Source organism: Daktulosphaira vitifoliae, unplaced genomic scaffold, assembly GCF_025091365.1.
Source record: "Daktulosphaira vitifoliae isolate Bord-2020 unplaced genomic scaffold, ASM2509136v1 Scaffold_1, whole genome shotgun sequence".
Classification (NCBI taxonomy): Eukaryota; Metazoa; Arthropoda; class Insecta; order Hemiptera; family Phylloxeridae; genus Daktulosphaira; species Daktulosphaira vitifoliae.
In genome coordinates, this window is record NW_026099572.1 from 15,767,047 (window position 1) to 15,777,961 (window position 10,915).

Genomic DNA, 10,915 nt, shown 5'->3' on the forward strand with positions numbered 1-10,915 from the left:
AAAAACAATTCAACTCCTATTTCCTTAATTTTATATAAATAACTAGTTTTATGATTTACATAAAGCATAATGTATGACTAAATACACATTAGAGTAAATAAAAAAATACATGTTTAACTAGCTTAGAATCGAAAAATGATCTAATTCAATAAATAACTGGTCGATAACAGCTTTGCAATAGTATTTCGGAAGATATTAACATTAAAAATATAGAGTGGAGGAAGTACACCGCAAAGTTATGCGCCATGATACAAAAAACATAACCCACACCACCTCATCACTCTATATTTTAAAATAGTTATAACTTCTGAAATACTATTTTAAAAGTAGGATCAACCAGTTACTTACTTAATTAAATCATTTTTTTCATTTCATAAGCTAGTTATATATGTATATTGTCGTTAAAATAATAAACTTGATACCCTAATAAGATATAAGAGATGAATTAAAAAAATACTTAATAATATATAATCAAAAATATATGAAATTAATTAATACTAAAAAAATTCTAGTTCATATAATCTTAAGGGGAATTTGCTATCTAATTTATTCAAAATCATTGGTAGCTAGAATATATATTTTTTTTGTAAAGATCAGCCCTCTTCTTATACATAAGGATTGACATTAAAATTTGCAAACATTTTCCATCAAAAAAATTTTGTATTTTTAACTAAATCATTTTTATAATGTTAAATAAAGGAGTGTTAAATCATATACTTATTTCCCTCTTTCTATAAGACTATACCTTTTGACCTAAAATATAATCAAATAACAGGAAATAAAAAATTATAGCAATACGAAAACTCATAATTTTTTTACAAAAGAACTTTTTTTGCTTTAATTCAAAGGTTGATTATATAGATATATATATATGAGAGATAATATAACAATTTTTGTTTAACTTTTATTAAATAGCATAAGTTTAATTTGAAATATTTTTAAAGCTCACAGTATTCTAGAACATATTTCAAAGTTAAAATGAAAAAGTTAACTTTTCGTGAAAAGTTGCTACTTTGAAATCCTCCCTACGGTCGTGTAAAAGGATAGCTTATACCAATTGAAAGGAAAATGCCAAATGTATTTATATTAATAAAAAATATTTTGATATCTTAATTTATTTTTAAAATAGTTACAACAATTTTAATAAATAAAAGTTTAAAAAATATCAAAATTTACCGTATTTAAAAATCGTAATTTTTTGTTGTTTCCCCCCCGTACGGGAAATGAGTAAATATTTTTCAATTTTTGTAGGTAATGTTTTTAACTAGATACAACCTGTGATCTTTTGACGTGTCTTTGAAAGAAATCGATACGATGAGAGCTAAGAAAAAGTGTCGTCAGACACAAAAAAAAGATGAAAAAGTTTTACTCTCAATGCATATGATTCAAATTTTGTACCACTCCGTATAAGAGAAATGGTCCCATATTTAAGAAAGTATGTTCATGAAAGAGTTGTGTTAAATTCTTATAAAAAAAATTTATTAATCTTCACATTTTTCAAATAGGTCTAGCATTTTTAATTTGAAAATATAAAATCGAAAATTTCAACACAAAAGTAACATTTTTTTTAATTACGAAAGCCATTAGTACATAGTAGATAAGCCGTCATTAGAAGATTATTTTTTTTAACTTATAGTATGTAATATAAGATTTAATTTAATATGTGTCTAAAGTTTGAAGTACCATTGAAAAAATCGGTTCACTAAGAGAACTAAAAAGTGGCAATTTTCAAAAAGTTTTGTAATATAAGTAAGTTAGACAAATTTTCATCAGTAACAAACCTACTAATAACTAATTATTTATAAAGAATTATATATAATATTAATGTAATACAATATATTATAATATTTATACTGATATTAGTAATTAGGAATGATAAGTGATACTTAAGTTCTTAGAATAATTTTAATCAAATAAGTTTTACTCAAGCCGCCAGTGAAGTAATTTTCGGAACACTATGAGTTAGCTTTATTTATATGGTTAATGTACTATAAATATAATAATTTATAATTTTGTGCAATCAATTTATCCTTGATTATGTGTATTCAAAATTTGTAATTACTATTTTTTAGACTAGAGACGTTTCAATGACTTAAGTTCAATGATTTTGATAAAAAGTTAGGTTGTATATTTTCAGTTAATACTTTATATCAACCGGAGTAACACGTTCGTCGCTATTTACAACGCAAAACTCCTCTAGTAGCCTTCGCATGAAATTTGAAGGTATATTTTGGGATCTAAAAATCTTTAAGAAATAATTTTGATTGTGTAATGAATTTATTAGATTACAAAATATTTGTATAATAGAAGATACATATACATTTTAATTACTATGTTTGGTTAACTAAGTAAACTTTTATAACTACGTTAAAAAAAAGACGTCTCATGGTACAAGTTTTAAAATATTCTTTTAATGTAAACAAATTTAAGAGATATTTTAGTAATAATTCATTTTATTGTTCAAGAATAATTTTGATAATTATAATATTTAAATAATACTTGTTTAGAATTTTTAAATAATAATTTGATAAGCTCGTATTTGAGTTGAAACATAATAAATAAATACAAAATACTACTGTCAAATTGTTTGCAGGTAATCTATTTTTTCTTTTATACCAAAAGATAGCAAAGGCAGTTTTGAATAAATTGGAGGAGTACTATTCCCTGTAAGTATAGTCTTTATTTTGACTATGATTCGGTGCATTAATTAATTAATTAAATAAAATTAGAAAATATAATAATGATTTCTATGTAACTCTTTGTGTTAAAAAATATGATGCGATTCAACTATGCAGATATTAATTAAATTTTCAATAATTAAAAAATACAGGTTAAAAGGAAATCCAATAACACATTAGAGGACGAAATGATAACGAAATCCTTCTATATTAATACAACTTTACTAAATTCATTGCAAAATTTTTATTTCTATTTAAATTTTATCATATTAATATTTGATTATTAGGTTTTATAAAAACAATTAATAAATATATTTTAATTTAAAAAATTATTCATAATAATAATTTTTATATTGCATGACAGGTACATTGTATTATGTATAGTATATTAATTTAAATAATTTTTGAAATTTTTAAATCATTAAAAATTAACTATTATTTGTATATTTCAATTACACCATTTTTTTAACATCAATAGTTATATAGAAATGATAACTATGATTTATAATGAAATTATTTATTACGATATAAATGAATAAAAAATTTCTCATTTTTGCATCAAAGTTAAAATGTTATACCTTAATTAAAATTTTGTTTAAAAAAACACAGCACAATGAGGATGTGACATAATGGGGACGTGTTATAATTGGGAAAACTATAGATGATATTTGACAGTAATTAAAATCACTATCATAAAAAAAACGCTTCAATGTTAATCTTTAGTTAGTGTTTAAATATTAGAAGGAATTGTTGAATTTTTCCAAATGAAAATCAACTTCAATTTTCTTATTTATACTAATTTATCTAATTTATTAATTATATAATTTATATGTATAATATAAGAATAATTACACACTATAAAAATTTAATTTAATATGAAGTTGATATTTAATACTTTGTATTGTAATTTAATTTTTCATGTTATAAAAAGTTATAAAGTAATTATATACATCGTTATTTACAACAAAGTTATATCAAAAATATAAGTATAGATTTATCAAAAAATGGGAGAAAATGTATCTTTTTTATTCGATTATTCCAACTTTCGTTATTTCATTATTATTTTAGTCATAAAACTTAAATTGTAATTATCATAGTATTAACCATAGTAAATAGACCATTATTTTTAAAGACTTTTGGTTAAATGAGGTACTTACCTACCCAATCCGATATAAATTATAAAAACGAAAATTTTAACACAACAGTATCATTTTTTTAACAACGGTTGCATTTTGCACAAGAAGATAAGTCGTCGAGAAAAATATATTTTTCAACTTATAGTATGTAACATAAACTTTAATTTAATATATGTTTGAAACTCAGAATATTTTCGAAACATTTTCAAAAGTTGAGTTGAAAAAGTCTTTTTTTTTTTTGAAAAAGTTTTCATACAAAATTTGTTATTTTTAATTTCCTCTGTAGGCAAGTAAAGCGTCAAATTTCTAAAAAAAAATTTTATCAAATAAAAAGAATATATCTAAGATATTTGAAAAAAAAATCTATTGATTCAAAGGATTAAGAAAGTTTTAAATAAAAATAGTTGTAATAAAATAAAATCACTTATCAAAAGTAAAAAATAATGTTCAAATTAACCGTCTTTAAAAATCATAATTCTTTGTGGGATTTTCCTCAATTATGAGAAACAAGAAAATGTTTTTTAATTTTTGAGCATAATATCTTCAAGAAGATACAAATTATTATCTTTGGACGTTTCATTGAAGAAAACCGGTCCAGTGAGACCACTTAAAATGTCTATTTAATAATGTTTATTTTAAACTTGTAAGAAGAGCCAAAAAATAAAAACATACAAAGTAAAAATAGACATTCAAAAATAAACTTTCAGGTATCAAAAAAAAAAGGTTATAATTGATTTTATGGATCAAAATTACGTCCAGACAATTTATAACGTATTAAAGACCAAAATCAATAACAATTATTATTATTTTTCTAATTATTTGTTTAAATAATTAATAATTATGTTAAAAACTAGTAATGATGAAAAAATATAATAACAGTTTTAAAAACAGTGAAAAAAATACTATTTCAAATTGTATTATTTTCAAAAAGTATCTCTAAAAAACTATCTTGTGAAAATTGTTTTATCTTTTTCTTGATATTTATTATGATTTATAAATTAAATTCATTTTTATTCAGTAATAACCTAAATTTTTATGAAAAAATAGTTCATCGAAAAATAAGGTTTAGAATTCTTAAAAAATCATTGTAATACTTTATAATAATATTGTAAAAAAATGCAATCTGTATTTTTAAACTATAAAATTTAATTTTAAAGACATTAAATTTGTATGAAATTAGTTCCAAGAGTACTATTTATTGTTTATTTGTTTAATTATTTCATTAGCTTTAATATTGCATCATTTAGGTAAAACAATAACATTTATGCTTGTTGTATTATACAGAAAAAAAATAGTTTTAGACATTAAAATTTGTTGTAATATAATTAAGAATAAATTACTATTAAATATGAATATTTTTATGCATGTTATGTATAACTTACCATAAAACTATGTCTTTTATACATTTTTAAAGTGCAAAAACCAATTTTAATCATTTATTTTACCAAAGTGTATTTTGAACTATTATTTTTTATTGTTTTCTTGTTTGTTTGGACGGAAAGTTTGCAATAAAACTATAACAACCATTATATGTTCTGTTTATTGTAATTGAGGGCAATTATTATAATTTTTTTGAAACACACGACATAGTTTGAATATTTATGTGTACTATTGGGTTAATTAGTATCAGTTATAGGATTATGATGTAATAATATTAATTGATATAACCTTGAATTATTAAATGAACATCTTTCATTTTGCAAATGATGTCATAAATATTATGTGAAAAAATATTTTTAAACAAAACTTTTTTTAATTTTTTAATATTGAGTATAAAATTATTTTTAATTTGTTTGAATTTTGGCAATACAGTGATTTTACAATCATAGATCATTATTGAAAAATATATACCTTTACGAAATAGCGTGTACAGTATTACTTCATTTTCATATATAAAACAAGAAAATCCTTTGTAAACCAACATTTTATTGAAATTAATGTTGCATTTATTTATTTATTAAAATGTCATTTTTTAAATTACACCATTGGCAAACATCGCAGTTTTTTAAATAGCCATTTTTTCTTAATTGAAAATAGACATTTATAGGATTCAATTGAAAATTACACTAATTTTTTTAATCTGGATAACCAAACATTTTTTCATGTATCTGCAGTTTTAATATTAATTTATCAATTATCATCAAGTTTTGTGGCCGTGATTAAAATGGATTTTCTAAAAAAATTATATAATTTTTTAAAACAACTACTTTGTCTTACATTCGTGCTGAGTCACCATTAGTCAAAATTATCATTGCTTTTATATAATATCATTTCCTTTATATAATAGATTAATGTATCACTATGATTTCATCATCTCCTATAAAAACAATACATTGTTATTAAATTTGAAAAATGTCGATTATGACTTTTTTTTATAAAGACGAACAATTATTTTTATATTACTTTAATGTAAAGAATAATGTATGTTATATCATTAAAACCTTGAAGTCTACGTCAACTTAACACTGTTTCCGTTTCAAGGATCTCTTTATCGATAATAAAATATAGGTATTGTTTATGTATCATAATCTACTGCTTTATTTTATGTATTTGCATTATATTATATTCTGAGACATTTATTTTATAATTAATTTTATCTTATAAAAGAAATAATTATCCCTTCTCATTTACCAAATATTTTACTGAGCTTTAAATTAATTAGTTATAAATATATGAGTAACATAGGAAAACTACTTTTAGTACTTATTTTTAAGTTCCATCTTACTTGTATAATATGAATATTATCAATATATTCTAAAATACTGCAATAAAAGTTATTATTGACCAGTTATTTTCTTAATTAAATAATTTAATAATAATTAAGTATGTATATTTCCATTTTAAAACATTAATACCTCTATAAACATATGAAAATACTTAATCTTTCATAAACTAACAATTTATAAATAATCTAGTAATTGTTTTAAATATTATTGTTCTTGCTTAATTATTAGTCAGCAAAAAAAATTTGTCCGACGACTTATCTGCCTAATATAAAGGGATGTTTAAGGAATAAATTATTTTTGTGTAAAAATCGCCATTCTTCATGTTTTTATATTTTCTACTTCAATTTTTTTTCAATTATTAATATCTATACTTTATGTCAAACTGTATAGACATATAAGAGGGACAGTAAATTAACTTGTTATACAAAAAAAAAAAAATAAATAAAAAATAATATTTAAGTGTTAATTATAAATATTTTAATATACATAAAACTCGTATAACAACGAGGGTTGGTTTTTGGTGATTCTTTTGTATTAATTAGAGTAGTAAATTACTAAATATTAAGTACAAACAAAATAAAATTAATATAAAAATGTATTTATTCATTTATTCATTTGATAGATAACCAATTACTGGATTAAATTAAAATTATAAGTACAAGCTTTTAAATATAATCTAAACTAAAAATAAAATATAATCAAAAGATTTACACCACAGTTGTTTATGATAGTAATTTCAATGACAAACAGATTTCAATACTATGTTGGTGTTCACAAAGACTTAACTGCACAGTTTAGTTTTATGTTAAAAACTCTGCATTCATCAATTTAAGTCTTATAATCTCTCAAAAATATAAATTAATATCAAGTATTTAATATTCTCTCGATATTGACGTTGTTCAATATTACACACATTTTTTTTTTTTTAACTAAATATTATAAAGAATATATTAATAAATATCAATTACAATCGAAAACGAACAATGAAAATTTATATTTCTTAGGATATCAAAGGACAAGTAACAAATTTTATAAAATTATGAAGAATTACCAACTATTCAGTATCATTTTTATGACATTTTGTAATGCACAAGAGTGAGTATCAATTTTATAAAATATTATAACAAATTTTATTCAATATAATATTCTTAAATATTTTTTTAGACATCAAAAAGTGTACAATTATATCGCGCCCAATGAAAGTATAGTAAAAACAGAGCATTATGTTTCCTATAAAACTTCATCATCTAATAGTAAATACAGTATTATTTTAAAAAAATTGAGACTAGTTTTGTAAGCTACAAAATTCTGACAAAATTATATTTGTTAAAAATATTTATTAAGATTTTTTGTCATTAATCATAATATCTAAAAACATGAATCTAATTCACCTATATAATAATTTAAATAAACTTAATTACTTTAAACATTTATAAAAATAAGCTATATATAATTGTTAATGAACTAATTAAGACAGATCAGATCATTTTTTCAATCTTTGATAATTGAAAATTTATATTTGTCACTATATTAAATAATTTATTAATATGGGATACAAATTATATATAAATATTTTTTTAAAGTTATTAACATAAATATTATAAATCAAATATGTCATAATTTCCATAAATTTCTTTAAGAATTTTAAAAAACTTCGATAAAGTTAAGTTGTATAATACTATTGAGATATTCATTTATGAAACTAATACATAGAATTTGTTGGCATGAGCAGAAATGATTTAACTTTAAATAACAAATTACTTTTTCAATGTTTATTTTGTTATAAATTATAAATTTTTCACTTAATTGTAGATTAAATCTATACAAATAAAAAAAACAACATTCATTATACTTTTTTTATACTTATTTGTAAGGTCTTTTTAATGTACGTGTAATGATTATTTTTACATTTTTAATAAAATCCTTTGAAAATTAAGATCCTGTGGCCTCGTTACACGAAGAAGATTCTTATGATGACATGTTATCAAATGCAGTACAACAAATGTGGAAAAATGGACTTCGAAATTTGAAAAAAAAGTTAGCATTCAATACAGCACGAGGTAATCAAAATTATGTGCAGTTTTCTATATCGACATATTGTTACTCTAATGGTACATGTACTATACGTCAGGCTCCATGCTCTTGTGAAATTGTAAGTACTCATAGTATTAGATTGAGTTCATCTTTTTATGAATTTTTGATTCGATATAATTATTGATAACCAACTAATTACACTAAATAGAACGATAATGATGAAACATTAGGAAACGTTAAACCTAGTAAAAATATAATTAATCAAGGAAAATCTCAAAAAACAACTACAAAAATTCCACTAACTACTCTAATTTCAAAGAAGCAGAAGGTGCAAAATAACAAAACTACAAATATACCACCGATTACTCCAAGTTCAAAAAAAAAAAAGGTGCAAAATAATGAAATTACTAAAAGACCACTTATCACCCAAAGTACAACGCAGCATAAGGTGCAAAATAAAAAAACTACTACTAAACCACCAGTTAAGAGCACTCAGTCAAACAAGCTGATTGGAGGACTTACCAATTTCGAAATTAATAATATCAGAAAACAACATTTAGAACAAACTAATAAGCTTAGAGCCAAACATGGAGCCAAAAAGTTATCTATTAATGACAAAGTAAGGAATAAAATACATATGTATCACGTAATGAAAATGTTATAATAAAATATTGTACTAAAATCTATTATTATTGAATTACTAATTACGAACATAATTTTTTTGTCTGGCATTTATTACAATGACTATACAATTTAATTTATTATCAATAAATTCATAAGTTTGTTCAGTGTAAAATTTTGGGATACTATCAAAGCTTTCTCTTTCTATAAGTCATTTAGTACTTAAATTTTAAATGTATGATGATCACGAGTAAATTCATTAACCATATCAATCACAAGGATCATAACTATGTAAAAAAGAATTGTTTAACCCCTATTTCTGAACTAAAATTTTAATTTCATCTAAATAAAAAACTGTGTGACTCATTAGAAGTTATTTTCTTTATATTATTTAAGATAATGTATGCAGAATTACAAAAATGCTTCCTCATAATTGTCGTTATGTCACTATTATGTGATGTCTATTTTTAAGCAGTGTCAAAACTATTGGGGGTGCTAAACTTGGTTTTGCACAAAGTATCCACTGCTTTGTGAGCCTTACACTATTTAACTACCTATAGGTTTTTTTCTAGTTGCGCCATAGAATAGAACTCTAATACTTTATTGTGAAGATACTTAAAATTTATGCTTATTTTGAAAATTTCACTTAATGTACTCACATAAACTTCTAAGACTTGAATATACATATTTTTTTGATTGAGCTATTTTTTTTTTTAGTCTTTTCAAAATCACATATTTATAAAAATGTGATATCACTTTGCAAATAAAATTAGAGATCACATGGATCTCAATATCGTTTTATTGTACGTTGGGCGGGTCACGTGCCTTAATTATACTCAGCTATTTAAATATACAATTTTTTATGAATTTCTAATCCAGATGAACACGTTTGCTCAAGATTGGGCTATTCATTTAGCTAAAAGTAATAAGTTTGAGCATAGACCAAAGTCACAGCAAAAATACGGAGAAAATTTATTTGCAAGTACAGACATTAAAAACTTAGGCAGAGAATCAGCTTCTGATTGGTATGACGAAATCAATGCAAATGATGGTTTTAATTTTAAAGGCAGTGAAAAAAGTATGGCAGATTCTTGTAAGTAATTAATAACTTTAATAAAATAAGTAAAAGTTAAACTAATTATATTTTACTAATTAAAAAAATAGAGCAGTCTACTTATTTAAAATTAAAAATATATTTTAATATTTAACTCAAAATACTACCAAAATTACTAAAAAAATCACAAGTACGTATTTCGGAAATATTTTACGTTACTATATTTATTAACACAAAATGACTCTATTAAAACCATAAAAATAATTAAAAATATAAGATGGCGAGATGATAACCTCACTATAATAAAGGTATATTTTTTGGTTGGGTAATTAGTATGTGTTAAGCGCTGAGGGTGGAAACGTTGTTTCAGAAATACGTATTGGCGAATTTTTAATGGTTTTTTAAGTTAAATATTTGCTAGTTTTAAATTAATATTTTATATATACTCTTAATTTTATATTTATTCTTAATTTTAAATAATATTAGCCACAAGCAATCAATTATTATTCTACAATAGTATTTAACTATTAAAAGAAAATTAATAAGTATTATTTCTTTATTTTTAACACAAAAAGATTTTGTTTAATTCAAATTTTTAATTATTTTAGCTTCGATGTGAAGCTGAGAAGATATTGGTTTTACTATAATGTGTTTTTTTTTTTTTTT

At 22.0% G+C, this 10,915-nt stretch overlaps 1 protein-coding gene across 1 annotated transcript in view; it reads left to right on the plus strand.

Annotated features, from left to right (window-relative positions):
- The first annotated feature begins 2,125 nt into the window (after positions 1-2,125).
- The window catches only part of LOC126902555 (uncharacterized), a 10,156-nt gene continuing 1,366 nt past the window's right edge, over positions 2,126-10,915 (plus strand). The window contains exons 1-7 of the mRNA XM_050679944.1: positions 2,126-2,223; positions 2,594-2,666; positions 7,545-7,635; positions 7,705-7,793; positions 8,478-8,692; positions 8,783-9,193; positions 10,075-10,288. Of these exons, the coding sequence (XP_050535901.1) occupies positions 7,580-7,635; positions 7,705-7,793; positions 8,478-8,692; positions 8,783-9,193; positions 10,075-10,288 (985 nt within the window). The 5' untranslated portion in view covers positions 2,126-2,223; positions 2,594-2,666; positions 7,545-7,579. The remainder of the gene's footprint in view (positions 2,224-2,593; positions 2,667-7,544; positions 7,636-7,704; positions 7,794-8,477; positions 8,693-8,782; positions 9,194-10,074; positions 10,289-10,915) is intronic.